The 18,938-nt window shown below is 40.6% G+C and overlaps 1 protein-coding gene across 1 annotated transcript; it reads right to left on the reverse strand.

Moving 5' to 3' along the window:
* Positions 1-434: 434 nt before the first annotated feature.
* On the reverse strand, positions 435-13,758 carry LOC105693889. Its single transcript, XM_012414102.2, has 4 exons — positions 13,261-13,758; positions 5,528-5,607; positions 4,784-5,080; positions 435-2,422 (listed from the first exon to the last, which is right to left on the reverse strand). Exons 2-3 carry the CDS (start codon positions 5,583-5,585, stop codon positions 4,935-4,937), a joined length of 204 nt encoding a protein of 67 aa, XP_012269525.1. The 5' UTR covers positions 5,586-5,607; positions 13,261-13,758; the 3' UTR covers positions 435-2,422; positions 4,784-4,934.
* Between the last annotated feature and the right edge of the window lie 5,180 nt (positions 13,759-18,938).

An 18,938-nucleotide genomic window follows, 5' to 3' on the forward strand; every position in this document is an offset into this window, starting at 1 on the left:
AGAAACCCCAACAAGTTCTGGGGGAGCCTTTTATCCCTGTAACACCGAAGGCAAACAGTCTTGCTCTGAACCTTAAATTGGATCTCGTGAGAAAAACAGTTGCCAATTTTTTTTTTTTTTTATTATTATTTATTTAATGCGCCATCGTCAAATAATCGTACAATCGGAATGAACATATTAAGTTCATCTTTGGAATCCGTAGTCAACGTCGTTACCATCAGTTTTTATTGTTATCTAGATGAGAAAAGAGGATCTCGAAATGGGAATCTGAATGGATCTTAGCACTTGATTATATCGAATCTTATGAAGATTGAAAAAGTATCTGTTGTAAGGGAGAAGGCTCGTTCATGCGAAAATTCGGTAAAGTAAATAAAATGAGTGCAAAATGAGAAAAATGGAAATCCAATATCGAGTGAAATAACATCACCGAAATGTAGTACTTTTCTTCTCGTATATTACTTGCGTTACAACGTCGTTTGAATATCAATTGGTTTTTATTATCATTATTTTTCTTTTCTTCGTTCAGCCTATCCTCGAATGTACGAGATACACGAAATTATTGATAATATTTCACGTAACAACATCCAGAAAAAAAAAACAAAAACATCTAAATCTCGAATTTACCTCCGAATGGAGCCGCCTATTCCTTCCGAACCACAAAACTTGTACACGCCAGAGTGATCTAGTAGAGCCAAAGTGAGAATTTGGTACGTTAATTCTACGACAATCTCATTCGCTTCACGTTCCCGTAGATGTCTAATATCTCGCTGCTATGGAGAGACAACTAAGAGGGATCCTTTGAAATTACCGGAGAACCAGTTGGAAGGCATTTGAGATATTGATCAAGCCTAATCAAATGAAATCAAAGCAGGTGTAATTAGCATATACCATGGTTTCTAATTATTCAATCTACTGTGATTCAAAGTAGTCTTTTCTTTTTTTTTTTTTTCTTTGGTTTCATTCATTAACCGCTAATACTTTCACTATAGTACAACAATAATTGTTGCGAGTAGGTGTTACACTTTTTTCTATACATCGAGTAGCTCATTTCGTATTATAGTATACGTCATTGAAAATGAAGTTTTTACAAAAATCAATTATTCGCATCTTTATAAACGATAATACATGAGTAGTTGTACACAAACTTTCATGTTATGTAATTTTAAGTTTCTAAATGTGATATTTATAGTAATAGTAATTTATTCATTGACCAGTAGATATAATGATTGGTCCGCAATTTTGTTCTATCTTTCTTTGAATAAGTTTTTTTTTTTTTTGTTGCATTAATTCGTCCCACCGATATAAAAATCGGTAGAAACTTCATCGTAATATATCCAATGGATTCTATCTACATTTGAATTATTGAATAGTTATTCAAAAGAACAATCGGTATATAATATATAGAGACATCGATTTCGACATACTTTTAGCTAAATTTAAAGCTCTAACACGTATCAATGTACTATATAATACACACTTTCATTAGATTATACACGAATCACGTTTTTCTATGAGTTCTTTTACTTCTTTACACCTTCTTGTCAACGACTCTTATCTAGTGAGGACAGTTCCAATAAATAATCCGGATTTCAGCTACTATATTGTTCGGCTACATATTTTTTGGTACCAATATCAGACACATAGATACCGGATCTAATATCGGTTAGGTATGACGAAATTTTAACTAAAGAACGTGTGATACGAGTATGACGCATCAATTACGATCAGAATTTTGGTTCAGTTCTATCAACGATATCACATAATTGAAAATTTTATAGATAAGATGTTTCATTAATTTTTTTGTCCAATATTGGGTTTGGCAGTTATTAATTATCTTTTTATTTACTAATTTTTTTTTTCGTTCGTTTTTTTTTTTATTCTATTTGATTACCGGTTGAACTTTGAGATAGACGAGTTTATAACCGTATTGTTAAAGCGTATCGATCCGATTACATTTAATCACTACAATATGTTCAATATCTATAAATATTTTCATAATTACACTCTCATTGAACTATGTTGTTACGATAAAACATGTACATTTATGCATAGTGAGATCTAAAGTCTGAAGTTTTTTTTTTCCAACTAAAACGCAAAAGGTATATTATATTAGACGCGTACGATCTGCTACCCTAATTTTTTTTTCTTTTTTCATTTTCATACAGCTATTGTATAGTATAGTTATCCAATTTTTTGGAACGATTTTTGTTTTTTTTCGTTTTCAACAGACGAGCGTCTACGTGATCTACAATATAATTTAGAAAAATAAATATTCCACAAGACTTTCTAGCATTATATATACCCTATTTACTAATTGTTATGAATGATTTTTTGTTTTTTTTTTCTCATATGCAAAACGTGACCGGGTCGTTCTTTGTTGATTTTTTCGTTACGGGCTTCACCCGTTCCGTACGTATATCATCTGCAAAAGAGAAGATAAATATTGCTACTGAATTTTTATTTTCTAGCTCGGTGAAACGGGTGAAACGTTATACGATAGATTCAGCGAAAAAAGAGGGTGGAGATAGAATGAGTAGTCTTATAGGTATACGGGTTCCCTGAGGGAACAAGGATTCGCTTCTGTGAGAAGGATATAACGTCGGGATACTACTCCATCCATCCTCGCGTCAAGTTCTCAAAGGTTGGAGTCAGAAAGTAAGGATGAAATGTCGAACAAGCGAGGGTTTTGCGACCGAATAAAACCGCGTGTTAAGACAGTGGGTAGGTACGTACGTTACGAGGGTCTTTGTACCGTTATGATAAAAACACGTCTCAACAATGATGGTCTATTTTCTGTCGGGGAAAAATGATTGAAAAAAAAAGGCAGGAGATAAATAATAAAAGAAACCCACGACCGGTGATAATGGTGTGATTAATTGTTATTATACCGAAGAAAATACCGCTTATAATATAGGAAATGGCAGAATGACGGTCTCATAATTCAGCAAAGATTTAGTACAGAGAACGTGAGGAAAGCATTTCTCATTTTGTTGTTTAATATAAGTAAAGAAGAATTTTTCGAAGAAGCTTTTACTCCTTGATAAACAGAATCCTCGGAGAGTCATAATTGAATGAAAGGTTACGAGGTAATGACAAAGCCATTAAAACAAAACTTACTGATTGTGAGAGAGCGTTGTTCCGGAGTACATAAATCATACTGAAATTTCCTTCGTTTCGACCTCCCCCTCGAATATCCGGAGAAAACAAAAGGCACCTTGCTTTCGCTCGAGATGGTTTTTTTTTTTTTTTCCGTACCGTTTCTTGAATTAAATAGAGTAATTCTACCGGAATTTCTGAATTGTATGAATATAATCATTCTAATTGGATTCATCATCGTTGATTCTCTTCTCTTTTGTTCCCATTTTCATCGCGCCCATACCTTGGCTCGTTCCCCTGAATTTTTCACCGACGTGCGGGGAAATATTTACATCGTCAAGTTTGATCTCGCTCTGCCACACCGCAACCATTCCGTGCTCCCTTGACTCTCGTGTAATCAAATTCTAAACGAGTTTACGGGACTGAGGTGAGCGAAAAAGGTTTATGAAAAAATAGAGAGCCGGTTTTTTTTTTAATTTGACTTTTTTTTCCTGCGATTATAAGTTCGCTTTCATTTCTTTGCTAGAATTTGTTCATCCCGCTGCTCGAAACGGACGAACGAAATCGGGAAAAATCCCGACGAATTGATCCGAAGTAAATTAAGGAAGGAATAATTTAATTCGGTCGACAAATAGGTGGTAAATGGTGTTTTCTGAACACTCGTTCTCTCTGATATCCGAAGACTATTTTCATTGCGAATGAAATTATATTCAGTTACAATTTCTGAGAACTTAAAGGTAATCCGTTTTGAATTCCAAGCTCAAATCTACCCGAGAGAAACTTACATAGAATCCTATTCAGTATACGTACTCAATGAGGGTAGGGAAGGAGCTGCGCCATCGGCCAGAATAGCTGTACCGGACAATTGCAGGCGCTGCGCGAAAGGAATCCACCCCGGGAAATGAGGTAAGTGTGAAGAGTTAAAAATATCGGAATTTCAGGTAGCGTGAAGAAGAAAGCAATTAATTATCGGAGCTCGCGAGGAACTCGTCTCCGCGCAATGTGACGCTAAGCCATTGAAAGTCAAAGGGGGTGAAAAAATAAATGTCGAAGTGAACGCGGTCGGCAGTCTTGCAAAAATAATTGACCACGTTTCCGTTTTATCATTTCGTTACGTACGTCACATTTACATCGCGACATTTCAGCTTCGACGTACGTAGGGAAGATTCGCTCGTCGAGTTTTTCTTTTTTTTTTTTTAGAACTTCTATATATCTCTAGCGTTTCTCTGGATACGCGAATGTCTATACGTATAGATATATATATATATATGTATGGTAGAAGTGAACTGGAATCACGAATGTTTGCGCAAGTTTCTCCTTCTCAATTCTGCAATCCGACGCCGACACCGAGAAAATAGAAAGAGATAGGGAGAATGAAAGGTACGGAGAAGAGAAACGCCAGGAGGACAGGTTTCGTTTCCGTCTGTCGTTGCATTTCCGCCAAAACACACCGTCGTCGTGTGTTGTGTCTGCTGCGTTGTACGTACGTAACGTCGTACGCCTAGCGACACTGTTATTAGATCTACCGGGTGTACGTATCGGATAAAAATTTTCTTCGTTCTATTCATTTATTCCGAAAAATCAAATCCGAGCGGTACAGCTGCCGAAACTGTTTCCGATATTGTTCTCACACACATGCATACACGTGTATTTTCTACAGATTTATTCTCCGGTGGATTCGACTCACCGCGCAGATGTTTGTTGAGTTTCCTTAACTTCGCGATACACTACACGGTGATGTAATAAGCCTTCGGACTCCCCTTGGATGGCGTTGGACTCGCGAGTATTCCTGGCGGTGGAGTTAAGGGTGCCGCCCACAAGGGCGGAGGTAGAGATCGTCAAGAGGCATAATATCCATCGTGTCGTTTCCGACATTTCTCTCTGACTATGTAGCACAGTGCTATGGTTATTAGAATTGCGATTGTTATACCCATTCCTATGCTAATCCAAATAATCTCTTCGTTAATTCCGCTGTGGCTTCGTCCTGAAGAAACAAAGAGAATAAAAATGCTACGTCGTCATCTCCTCCTTCCTTGACTACAAAATACACGGGGATGACAAGAGCAAAAAATAAAAAGAGAAAAAATTGCCTCGAGTCTGGTTTTCATCAAGATATGCAGGGGATGAAGGAAAAAAAAAATATGAAAACCCCTATCCACGCTCTCGGTCCTCTGGGAACGTGATAAAATTTTTGAAAATATGATTCGCCGTTTTTCCCTAATAAAATGTTCGGGGCGTATATATATATATATTATTTGTACGGCTTCCTTATCTCCCGGTGAGTTTTTCCTATCCTATCCTCTCGAGTTTTACACTTTTATTTCCGTTGTTTCTAGACGCTCACGTACACCGAGTGTCTAGGAAAATAGCGTCGGCGAACATAAAAATTATTGTGAATTTCTTCGGACAAATTGGGGTAAGATAATATTACCATTGTAGAGAGTGCTGTATATGCCGACCTTGCCAGCAACCCTACCGCCCACAGGCATCTTGCGCTGGTATTTCTGCCGGCTGAAAATAAAGAAAAAAAATTTTTCATTTCATTTTGTTATCATATTCAAAACAGACGGTGAATTTTATGAAATCGTAGAGCCCTCGAGCTCCGAGAATTTGCATCGCTAATTTTTTAAACACCGCAGAAAGAAAACGTAAAAATGAATACATTCTCTTTCTAATTTTCAGAACGTACTGCGAATTCTGCCGCGAGAATTTCCTCCAGAATTCTCTATAGCGTATCCCGAACTTTCTTGGGAGCAATTGCGAAATTTTTAAAACGTCGCTCGCGCGAAACTTTGGTAAATCCAACGGCTTTCAATCGGCCATTGGATTCGGACGTGGGAAGAAACGCAACGATTTTCTTTCAACGGAAAGAAAAACTCTTGCGGGAGCTTTTAATATTTCGCACCCCTACGCAGACCTGAGAATTTTTTTTCAAAGCTTTTCCTTGAAAAAATTTTGCCCCAATTCGTTTTCCTTTGGAAAATATTTCACGCAAACATAGTTCTACCTTGCGAGATCTGCGAACTTCTAGTTTCATAGACGTGAATAGATGCGAGCTTTGACGAGCGGTAAAAAAATGAAAGAAAGAAAGATCAGTTCCGCTTTTCTACCAGACCTGATTCAAACGGCGAAGGACGTAAAAGCGAAATGTACGGTGCGAGATGCAATCTAATTGATTTGAAAAATGGGTCGTGTATCTTTTTTCGCATTTATTATTTTGCCCGGGATGACGCGTCTTTTTTTCTCACGCACCTATCACCGTCACGTAGCGTTTGTTTTCCGAACGCTTTTGCGGAGTTATTTATTTTTCTTGTCAACCTTTCATTTCCATTTTCTTTTTTCTTTTTTCTTTTTTCTTTTTTTTTTTCTTTCCACCGAACTCACGGACGTTTTACGTGAGCAATTCTCGTGGATGTTTCGTAATACGAAGCGTGAGCATGGCCGTAAAAATCGCTGATTTGTTTCGACCCTAGTGGGCATTTCGCAGCGCGAAAAATATGTCACTACGTAGATGTGATATAATGTGTAGATTTGTGTTATCTGTTCCGAATTCCGCGTGCTGCCGGAGTCAGTTGCACCGAATGATTCAGTTCGGCCTTGCGAGCGTTCAAATTGGTTATAATTTAGAATTTATGACCTCTACTGTATATATCGGCTGTGATACAGGTGATGCAATATCCCTAATAATTTTGGTTTATATATTCCATTAGCCCGCGTAATTGATCTGATTATTCATTGTCAAAGATTCCTATTTTGATCGCATGACCTGCGGTACGGACGTAATGGCGTGTATGATATAACGACAGTAATGATTACGGATAATACGAGAATTTAAATATTTTCCACAAAGGCGGGGAGAACAAAAAAAAAAAATTCTTCAAACTTTCGCACCGTTCAATGAACGGGAAATTTTCATCGGAAGCGAAATTGACCGACGCCGGATAGTTTCCGGTCGGCATGAACAGAAAACAAAGGAGGAAAAATAAGATGCGAGGAAACGCGGTGGCTACGAATTTAACCCGAGATAAACGAGGTGCAACTCGAGAGATTGAGTTTCCCCAGCGAGTTAAACGACACTTCCAAAGCTATATCGCGTCATCCCTCGAATCTCGCCTCTATTTTCAACGAAACTAATTAAACCACGACTCGCACTCCTATAGGTACGGCATTAACTTATACAACAACCCTTATAAATCTCGGCCGACGTTCGAGATCGCAATTATTCGTATTCTACGAATGGGAGGTCTGCGCGCCTGTATATATAATACAGGTAACGAAACGTGTAAAGAGTCGATTAATCGGCGATAAATCACCTGAAAATTTGCGTAATAATCTCAACGACCATGAGTCCTGGTAATCGTTGTTCATATTTCTGTATCTCAAAGTACGGAGACGTCGATTCTGTACGCGGCTACGGATATATTCCGATCCATCCGGCTCCGACGATCGACTTCGAAGCTCGAGATCTTAAATCGTTCGGACAGAAATCGTTGGAAAATAATTGTTGGAGATTCTAAGCAGTCGGGGTTCAGCCGGTGCGATGATATAACATCACGTACAACGTAATCAACGTAGCGTCAGACGGCTAAACTTCGTGTAACTAATTCATCGGGACTGAAATCAAAGTCCCATTGATAATTCTGTGGAATTGTCGAACGACATCCAGTGGATGGGAATTGCGTCGAAATTCGAGAAGTGAGTCTGCGTTGTATCTGTAATATTTTGGGGTTTTTTTTTCTTTTTCTTTTACCTGGTTTTACGTGAAAAAGAAATGTCTTCGGATTCCGATATTCGCGTATTCAATCGGTAATTCTTTTTATCCTCTCAAAATTTGTCAGCTAAAGCTTAGCTCCTGCGGCTGTCGATACATAAATCCGCCGCTGTATATTACATTTCGCAGAATCTCTATAACCCTCGAGAGATTTCATCTCGCTAGCTCTCGTCGTTCTGTACCAGGTACGCAGTGTGAGTTCGACTTTTCTTTTTTTCGTTTTTTATTCTTCCCGCCACGTTCCCATCTCGTACTTTTCTCTCACCTACCAGATCCCACCTGCCATTTGCGTCTTCCTTTTTTCTCTTTTCTTATTTTCCTTCTTCTCATTTCAACCCTTTCGAGGCTGTTCGAAGCCGTCACGTTCACCGTATTCGTGCTTGTTGCTTCTCAACAACGATACCAACAAAGCCTTTGTGCTAATATCGGGCTATTGCAATTACGAAGAACTTAATGAATACACACCCACTCTAATGAGTTTTGCATAGAAAAGCAATAAGCCCCTTTTCCACACGGGAACAGTTATAGCTTGAAGTTCTACTCGGATTGTAGAAGTACGGTTGCTGAATTCCGTGATGGAGCGAACACATTTGTCGCAAGTCGTCGCCACTGCGTTTGTATCGGATATCGTGATTAGATTATTGAAATAAAAGTGGAAAATTTTTTTTTTTCCGATCGACGACGTGAGCTCTCCGATTTCGATCGAAAACTCAATCTCCCACCGGACGAGGGAAAGCTTTTACGGATAATACCCTCCGTCTGAAAATGTGAAAATTGAGACTTTCCATTTCTTACGCACGGCTGCAAAAACTTGTTCTGCTTCGAAGTTTGCTTCGAAGCGGGGTAATTAAAATACGATGATATACAGAAAATCGAAATCGGAAAAAGAAATCGTATTAATATGTACTTTACTAATGAACGAATTTAATCAACGTTCCATTCGGAGAATAATTCGCGACGCTCGAGACACGTGAATTAGGTAACAACGGTATTCGATCCAACGATTTTGTTTTTTAATTTTTTTCTTTTCACTAAACACGCGATCCGAAGCTTCCAAAAAAAGGCATAATGTAAAAAATTTCCCACCCCCCCCGGGAGAGATTGACGGATCATTTGTTCCTTCGTTTTTTGGTATTCCATCGTACGATTCATCTCCGCCGAGATAGATAATTAAAACTCACGCGTATATGTCCCATCAATTTCGAAAGCAATACCGGTACAATATTTGACACGTGTCAAAGACACTCCACCACACTTAGCGATAATTACGTCAAATTCGAAAGACACACATTTGTGATCCGGGCTTAATGTCGCCTGGAACAATGTAGATGCGAATATAGGTGAGTATGTGTGCTATATCTTGTTATGCAGTGCCGAAAGGCTGGAATTCTAGTAATTGACATGCGGTGCCGTGACGTTCGGGCTAGGATACCCTCGATCCTGGTAAAAAGGATGACGTGACGTACGTCACTCTGACGGATTACGACTATTTTTTTTTTTCGACACCTCCGAACTCTCTCTACGCAATTTTCAACCAAAGGCAGATTCGAGTTTCGCGCAAGAACCGAAAATATTCGAATTATTTTATCTGTAGCGACTGATTCGCGAATTCTTTTGGCAAGTAATTGACGGTCAATGTTGAGGTTTCTCGTCTGATTATCGAACATTTCGGGCGCGAGGTAGAGAAAAATTCTAGATCAGAAGAATTTTTAGCGATATTTATTTCAATCCCTTCAGTTTCCCCGTGGCAATATATTTTCGCGACGGTGATAGGATGACGGGATCTTCTTTTCAAAGGTCGGAGCTCCTATTCTACCATATCTATGCGTTTATATTATTTCCTTTTTCATCGATATGCCAAGGGGCAACGATCACGAGGAGCCGTGGAAAAATCGATCGGCGATAAATCGTGTGCACCTCGGTATTCCGTATCGCGCGATGCATACAACCTGTATATTCTTATATCCTGTTTTCCGCACATTGGGACCTGATCGTTTTCAGACCGCGATATTTCTCGCCCCTTGAATTCCGGGTCAAGATTCCCGCGCGGTCTCGAAAAGCTCGTTGACCCGATATTATTCTTGCATAATTCTCTTGTTGCCGGAAACTCCGTAATGACGACACGATATTTTTCGCGAAGAAAATATTTCGAGCATCTCGTCTCATCTGATTCCGATTTTTCGAACACTTGAAATAATCGAACGGCGGCCGACGTGTATAAAGAGCTTTTATCAAAATTAAGTCGGCTGCACGGGGAGTGTATTCATATTTTAACGGCGATGAAACCCGGAGGGTGAAAATATTCGCCGCCCGATTTTCCGCACGTTTGTGAGTAAAAGCGATGTGCTCACCCCGTTCAACACGGTTGTTTAAAACTTTCGATGGATTTATTGTACTTATATCGGCGTCACGGCGGCGTACAATCTTTCGCGATAATATTCAATACACCTTTTGAGACGGAATCAGGTGCAGGCTGCGGATCGAAACTCGTCGATATTCAAAATCCAGACTTTTCACTCCGAATCTGCATCGTTGAATTTTTCAAATCGGTAGCTCCCCAACCTGCTGGATCAGGCCGAACAAAATATTCGAGAGAAGTTATACGTACGGAACTCGTTCCCTTCGATGTAGTAGAACGCTTGTTAAAAATTTATAACAGTTACCGGAGTGAGTCCGAGAGAGACTTCACGCCGGCTCCTCTTTTTGCGGAGAATTCGATACTCGCATCCCGGTTCTCGTGAAAAGGTCGGAGAATAAAAATGGAGACCGGTAATGGGTGCATGGGAATCGTGAGAGGAGAGGAATTTTTTTTGTTCTCAAAAAAAAAAAAAAATTTCTCGAGCCTTCTCTCAAATGTGAAACTTTTGTCGATCGAAAGCTCTCGCAGTTTGACGATTGACGACGAACCTCTTCTAAATTGATTGAAAAATGACAAATGTTAACGCGAAAAATTCGGTAAAACAAGATCTGTGTTTGTATGATTATTCAAATCTCGCTGATCGTCGTCTACGTGGATCACGCTGCGGGTGTTTTGAAATGAAATTTATTATAATAGGGAGAGGAAAAAGTTGCAAGAAATGTTTGAAAGTATGCAGCGCACTGGCGCCGGGTTCGTTCAAACAACATTAGGTGCAACCATGGCAACTCCCTTTTCCGAATTGCTCGTACGTACGTACATCCCACTTCTGTTATATGGCTCTCTCTCTCTCTCGACCTACTCTTTACGTATACCAACAGAATTGAACGTGTAAGTTTACCTGGGCAACACTTAGCGTAAGCTTTGATGTTACACTAATGGACCAGAAAGGTGCCGACAGTCCGACAGAGCAATCATCGGCTGAAAGCGCCGATCAAAAAACAAACGAAAATGTAAAAAGGAAAAAGCTATCGAGCTGACCGTTGCACGCGTCGTTTTTCACCCGCGTGTACTTCATCGATTGGACCGGCGCAGCGATCCGAATCGCAAATGTCGTAGTAGTGAGCAAAGAAGAAAAAAAATAATGACGCAACTTCCGAAAAGGATGAATTTTTCAATTGGTCGTAATAGTTTTTATTCGATTCTGCACTTCGTGAGAAATTGTCCTCTTCACCGTTACGAGGATACGCCGAGCACTTCGTTTCCAGACTACGGATAACGTAGAATGAGAAAAAATTTCTAGATAAGAATTCGTCGCATTTTTTTTGTTGTTGAGAATTTCATCTATCCGATGATCCTGTTCGACGCAAGATGGCCAGAATTTAGCGAAAGGAAATCCACCTTTTCATCCTCGGGATTTCAAGATGGTAGCTTGACGTCCGAAATGCACAAGCATCAGCGGCGACGGGAGTGCAGGAAATTTATGACCGCGGAAAGTGACGTTGGCGAGATGAGTTTTCCGGTTTGAAAAGATAGTGATCAATTTTTATCCGGCACCGCGAATCCGCCATTTAACGTTTGAAATAAATTTCACACCCGGAGCCGTTCACGCGGATCGAAAGGGAGCATTTTTTTTCTCCGAGCTTTCGTTGTCCCGATTTTCATTGTCGGTGCGGCCGAATCATTATTCGGCGAATTGATTCACGTTATCTGTTACGTTTATGGGAGCGTTTCCATACCCCTCTGAAATTTTTCGTTCCAATCTGCGGGCTCAAAAAAAAAGGTGAGAAACACGTCGAGGTAGGGAAAAAATGTTATTAAAAAATAACGATCGATGCGTCGTTAATTGATAAAATGTATATATATTTCTTTCTCACGTCGTCGTTATCAGCGAGCCGTGTCCAAGCTAACGAATCACAGGGTGAATTTATATTTTACAGCCACAAAAGGATTCGGGGTAGTTAAGATCGGGGTAATTTTGCACATGGCCGACCCGGCTCAGAAATTTCCTTACCGTATATTATATATAGGTACAGTTCTGCAGCACATACGTGTAATTATGGCGTGGCACCTGGTTTAGCGATAGGTGTATTAAATCGCTCGAAGTTAGCCCAGCTTTCACTTATTAATTAATTCGGTTTTAAACTAAACAACGAAATTCGGCTCCTAAGCCTCGTTCAAAATCAACTCCACGCGTACCTCTGAAATCCGAAAACTAATTGTTTACTGTACAAACTTTGAACAATTCCATTTCGTATTTCAACAGAATTTTTGCTAACAGAAAACAAAAGGAAGTATCAAATGGGGAGTTGGGTAAGGAGAAGAAAATTGAATTTATCTTCGTCTGTTACTATTTCCACAAACGTCTTTACTCGCTAGTTCTACGGATGTGGTGTTTTCCTTCATTTTTCTCAAACTCGCGTATTACCCCCTTCCGGCATCGCGTACCTGACGAGAGAAAATAAAAATATCAAAAAAACAGAAAAAAAAAAACAACGCCAACGACGAAAGGACGAAATTTCGCCATTCGAATTACCCAAATTGTCGAATTTTTTGCTCAACGAGCAAGGGTAAATCGTCGCACGACAGGCACGAATCCGCGATCTTCTATCGTTCGATCGGTCATTCTCGAAAGATATCGCCGAAAATTTGGCTCGGTTTCAAGAAGCTCGGTTATCTTATTTTTCGGGGGGAGGGAAGGGGTAGATCCGATATTCAACGACGTCGTAACATTTGTACGGCACAGATAGGTACGGGGGAAAAATTTTATTAGCCTGGAGGATCGACGAATTTCACGACGTCCGATCGTTGCGACGATCGGTAAAAGGTTTGCAAAGTGATATTTTCCCGGATTTTTACGAGACCGAAGGTACGTGGCTCGGCTCATCCCGACAGTGAGGCGGTGAAAAATTTATCGACATCGCGTAATGCATTATAAATCTAAACTAAAATTTTTGCTAGATCGGTCGACGAACGTGATTTGCAAATTTCTATCAACGTCATTACATGGGTAGTGTGATTATTGAGCCGCACTCACCTTCCGCTAAAGCTCCCACTTTCTATATTACAGTCGCCCTAATCGATCGACACAGATTTTTGCATCATCACGCACCGTGTTATATCTCACCAGAATATTAATGAGCCCTGTTAATTTTCTACATTATTACGTGATGTGAGAGAAAGATGACAAAAAAAGAACAAAAAAATCCCTCCGCGTTCGGATTTTTCTTTTTGTATCCGCTCGAAATCGCAACAATTTATCACAACGAGAGATCCGATTTTCTCACAATATTTTTACAAGCGTAACGAAAAATTGTTGGTCAGTTCAAAAAAATACTCGTCCAAATTACTACTACGTTTGCTCAACGATAATCTGTCCGATGAAATTCGCCGGCAGTTATCCTCCGAACTTGTTCATGAATTTTGCCAATCTCTATCTCATTCCAACGTGCCGGTTTCAAGGTGTGATCGGCGGAGCGTCGAGTTTTTAAGTAGTCACGGTACGCGTTGCGTCGGACGTCAGTAGTTCACGGAAGCTAGCGGCCGACTGGCTCCGCTCCGGCTCCTTTTCGCCGGGGGTGCGTGCGTCGGAGGACGACGAACAGATCCTGTGTGCCATCGGGGGTCCAGCGGTGGAATTCCGGAGGGATCGACGGCGAATAAAAATCATTTTTCCTTTCCCCACGTTCGACGATTATTCGCTCCAAAATTATGTAATTTATCGACGCGAGCAGGTGTCCCGCGGAGTTACGTTAAGTGAAACGCCAACGGGACGATCGCGTGCAGAGGAAAATATTATTCCGACCGCGACGCACTTGTACTTTTTTTTATTCGTTCGCTTTTCTCGTCGCGCGGAAAAATCATTCGACGAAATTTCGACGTCGGCGAGAAACAACGCCCACGATATATAACGAGGAGTGCGAGGTTCTACGCGACGCACGACGTGTTTCGAATGAGTTGGAGCGAGACGAACGATGTTTACCGCAAAGAAATTCGATGAGGCCCTCGTACCCTCTTTGATTTTATGTTTCATTCGTTGTTCGGCCATGATCTACATCGATCGATATGGATCCGATCGACGATAGTATCACATATAATTTTCCGCACGTCGTATTAGCGAGTTCAGTTTATTATGCTCCGGCAGAGAGAAAGTTTTGGCAAAGTTTTACCCCCCCCCCTCCCCTCCCCCTTCCCCTCCTCGTGTTTCAGTTTTGGAATTTAGTTTGGTTAACTTATCGAAGAATTTCCAGTAAACTTGTACCTTTGAGTTAAACCTTGGTAGCAGGGGAGCCAGAGTCGTGAGGAGCTTTCGTTTTATACCTCGAACGATGGATGCTGTATGCGTTTCAGTTTTTATTTACAGTCTCGGTAATCAACCGGTCGTATATTCGTCCCCTACAATACACCAGAAAGGAATATAAAATAATAGACCAGTTTTCACGAAAAAAATGCACCTTGATTTTTCTAGAATTTTTAGAAAAGGTACCAAAGCTACGAACCTACGCGAGCTTTAGACGGCTACTGCGTTTGCTTTGAAGATATGCGCTTTCAGCTATAAGTATATGTATACGTGTACCACACTCGCCCGTATAGTTTTACGAATACACCGCCATGGATTGTTTCCATTGAAATCTCTCCGCGCGATTGTTGGAGCAATATTATCGTACAGTCGAGCGTTCCTTTGAGCGAAAATGTACGGGCTCTATCGTTGTGCTTTTTGTTAAAATAAAAATAAAAAAAATAAAAATAATACAAGGTGGTTTTCAACATCTAATTCGTATCACGGGGTACACACGACGAAGTATTCAACCCGTTTCAAAGTCAACCTTTTTTTCATCATTTTTTTTTCCTCCTACCTTATCGCGTGGTTTCGATTTTACCGAGTCGTTTGATCGGATTGACGTGGTGGAATAAAAAAAGAAAAAAAAAAAACATCCTCCAGCCAGACAGCAGAAGGCAAATCAATCGCCATTCATTTTTGCAATCCCATTGGTTTCTTTCTGTTCACATTTTACATTGCCTTCGGCTGTTTATGTTCGCGTGGACTAGAATTTGCATCGATTTTCTCGTCGCCGGTTTTTCCCGATTTTTTATCACTCGATCTCGTCGAACGGCCGACGATAGCGATGGCGGGCTAAACTCGCTGCGCAGAATTTGCGTGAAGCAAAAAAAAGTGGAGACGTTCTCCAGGGGCTTTGTTGGAGAAATGGAAGAATAGAATACAGGGGGCCGGTGAGTATATCAGGCAATTGTCTCGGCGACAGGATATCGCCGAAAACTCCGTATCCCGTTTGGTAGACAGCCAAAAATTTGAGAACGGACGGAGAGAACCGCGAGCTTTGGTTTTTCCAGTGGAGATAAAACGTGTTAAGGTCGCGTACATTTTTGTTTCTGATTCGCAAAGTTTGGAGGGTTTCGTCGTAGACCGTAAAATCCGGGTACACACTCTTCACATGAATAATAAACGCTCGCGTTAAAAATCTCATCTCTCTCTCTCTCTCTCTCTCTCTCTCCACGTCGTAATTATATTATATTCTCGAAGACCAGCTCTCGACGTGTACAAAAAAAGCTGCCTGCCCGCTCTACTAATTTCAATAATTCTCGCATTTGCCGACTGATTTATTCAAATATATTCAATCTTCTCTACAATTTCTTCCCTAATTTCTCATCTGTTAGCGGTCTACTCCTCTCCTAACGGCCCGAGCCGGTTCGATTGAAACGGTACGAAAAATTATTTTTTATTTTTCTTCAATAACCAACCGCGATTCTGTTAACGCGAAAATATTTAAACGAGCGAACAACCTTTTACACGATCCTCGGCGATTCGTCGACGAGAAGCTTAACCCGATTGTTAAATTTTCCCAGCAAATTCTATTGTCGTATATCGTGGGTGGCTGTTGAGACGCGTCGACATGCGAGAGATATATCCTGTACCTACTCATATTTTATACCTTTGTCAAGTTTTCTCGTGTATCTTGAAATTCTGAACCTTGATGCTCTTTCTCCTTGTAGAAACGCTAATGGCTCGCTTTTCACCCTCGCGTGGGTAGAGAGATAATTTTCCGCTCGTATTTCAGACTCCGTGCAGTGTTTTTCGAAAATAAAAAAAAATCTATCGTTCGAAGTTTCTCGTCGCTGTTTTTTTTTTTTTTTCTTTTTTTTTTAATTTAATTTTTAGTTCTCGCGAGAGCCTTTCAGTTGAGTCGAGACCTTTGTCAGCAACTACCGGGTTTATGAGGAACTGCAGGTTTTCCGGCATCCTTTGCTCCCGGTCAAACCGTCGCGCCAACTTGGCCTTGTTCTCTCTTCGTAGAATTTTATCCAACCCTCCTCATCTCACCGCAAGGATCCGAAGGTCAAGCTGTCTCGCTAACTGATCTCGTAAACTGCCAGCCGCCGTCCTCGTTTCGTCCTTCCTGCGGTCTTTTCCCGATACCTTATCCCATACTTTATACATGTACGTGTATACGTGCCTTATATCCATATTCTACGCCCCCGCACGAGGAACCCTCGGCAGAATTCGACTCGTTGGGATTCTTCCACTCACGAGAGGGAAAATGAACGAAAAAAATCCACCACCCCTGATGCGTATCCCATTATACCTGTTTTTCTACGTACAGTTGGGAGTCCTTTTTTTGCTCCTTGGTTCTTTCGAACCTGTTTGATGAAAAATAGGATCTCACTCGACCTCCGATCGATCATCGGGGTTGAAATTTTGCCATAAATTTCGTCCGGAACACTCGTGTGTTCGCGGTATAATTTACGGATCCGATGCGACATTTTATCTTTTATCCGGTGCTCGAGTTTCACGGAAAGTGTTGAATTCAATTTTCTCAACTTTTTAATTCCTCCGAGACGTTTTTCGAAAACTTCTCTTCAAATGCCGGTTCTTTGTCATATTTCAACCCCGCGCGCTACAAGTCGACCGAAAACTATTTCATCTCATGGCGCATGCCGGATAAAAGGTTATAAAAATCCCGCAGCCGGTTCCGGAGGGGTGAGCGCAATGAACCGTAAATTCTTTGGGGTTAACGAATATTTATCTTTTATCTCGGGCCACCCTAACGACTCAACTTAACCCTTGAGGCGAATTCGAGAGGAAGTTAAGCTCTGTATCGGCAACAAAGTAAATTTTCCGTCCACTCAAATTTCGACTCCTGTAAAAATTAGGAAGGAACGGCAGACGAAATGAGATCGGACTGATGATAAATTTATTCTATTTCCGTGTTCATTTTCTCTTCTTTTTATTTTTTTATTATTCTTCTTCCTTCTCTTCTACGTGAACGGTAATTTTCGAGGAATGGTATAAGGGAAATTTATTTTCTGTGTGGACGTTATTGCTCCCAGATTGGTCGGAGAATTACGCCACGGCGAATGCCAACCTTCTGTACATAAAAGATAAATTGTTAAATTCACCCGAGAGCTTGCGGATTCTGCGGTGATCGGGATCACGTATACTGCCTGAATTTCGAAAGAGGTAGGTATCCTCGTTCAGCCTTGGAAGGATTCTACTGGGGAATAACGAACGAAGGGATCCCCAAGAGCTATAGATTTTCAAAGCTTCGCTTTTCATTTATTCAAACAATAAGATTTTCAGCTATCGGGTTATCCGTATATTTTCAATAGATTTTCACATATAGCTAGATCTTAACGCTTCTGTGGTTGAGAAAATTGATGGTGAAACATCGCTTCTATTTTACACCGCGGAACGGGAAAAGTTTTCCTCACTTTTCAAGGAGAACCTTCCGCGATTTTCAAAGAAACTGACGTATCGATGCCGCTAATTGCGCCATCAAAGTCATCAATTAATAATCCGTGTCGATGAAGAATCTTCGGTCACTATCCAGTGATCGTTCGAAAAATTTCATCGCAACTTTGAAACTTCCGTGCGACGTAACTATTTCTACCCGGATCTTTTTCATCCTCCGCATCGCCCTACAATTCGTCTTATTTCCCCCCCCCCCTCCCCCCGAAGCACTTGAGCTTTACAAATAATGTATATCGTCGAATCGATCATTTTTACGCGTACGCGAAACCGCATCCGACATTTGGTCTTGAAAAACGAAAAAAGCGCGCTCTTTGTACGGTTGATAAATTTTCAACCAGAATCCGGATGTCGAAGTAATAGTCGAGTAGGTTGCTCGGTGAGCTTGCGAAAAAAGTAAAATGGGAATCGGAAAAAATCTGCGCACGTCTTCGAGTCACGATAAAACAACGACATGAAAGAAAATTATTGTATCCCAGGGTGTCAAAGATATGACATAAAATAAGCTGTACACCCCGCAGCGCGGTCTCGCGTACAATTTTCTTCCAGTACATCCGCGGGTCCTTTTTAAAGGGCATTTATTTCGCTTGCCACATTATCGTTACTCGCGAGCAGACAGGCGACAAACAAGGCGATAAATTTGATAATACAAGACACTCTCCAATCCCCCGTAGACCGTGCGCAGAAAAATATCTCATTCTCGATTCGAATTCGATGTGGTCGAAACATTTTTTGGAATCAAGGGAATTTTGTCCCTTTTTTTTAAAATTATATTCTCCTTTTTTCTATATCCTCGCACTCCTCGCACAGTAATATCGATAATACGACGTAATTAACATTTGACATTTCATTTCGCAGTGTAATTAGAAAACTTTTCGTTCCTACTCTCCCGATGAAATCAACATCAACTACAATGTTGGTTAATTTCATTTCAATTTCAACTTTTCCTA

Source organism: Athalia rosae, chromosome 3 (assembly GCF_917208135.1).
Source record: "Athalia rosae chromosome 3, iyAthRosa1.1, whole genome shotgun sequence".
Classification (NCBI taxonomy): Eukaryota; Metazoa; Arthropoda; class Insecta; order Hymenoptera; family Athaliidae; genus Athalia; species Athalia rosae.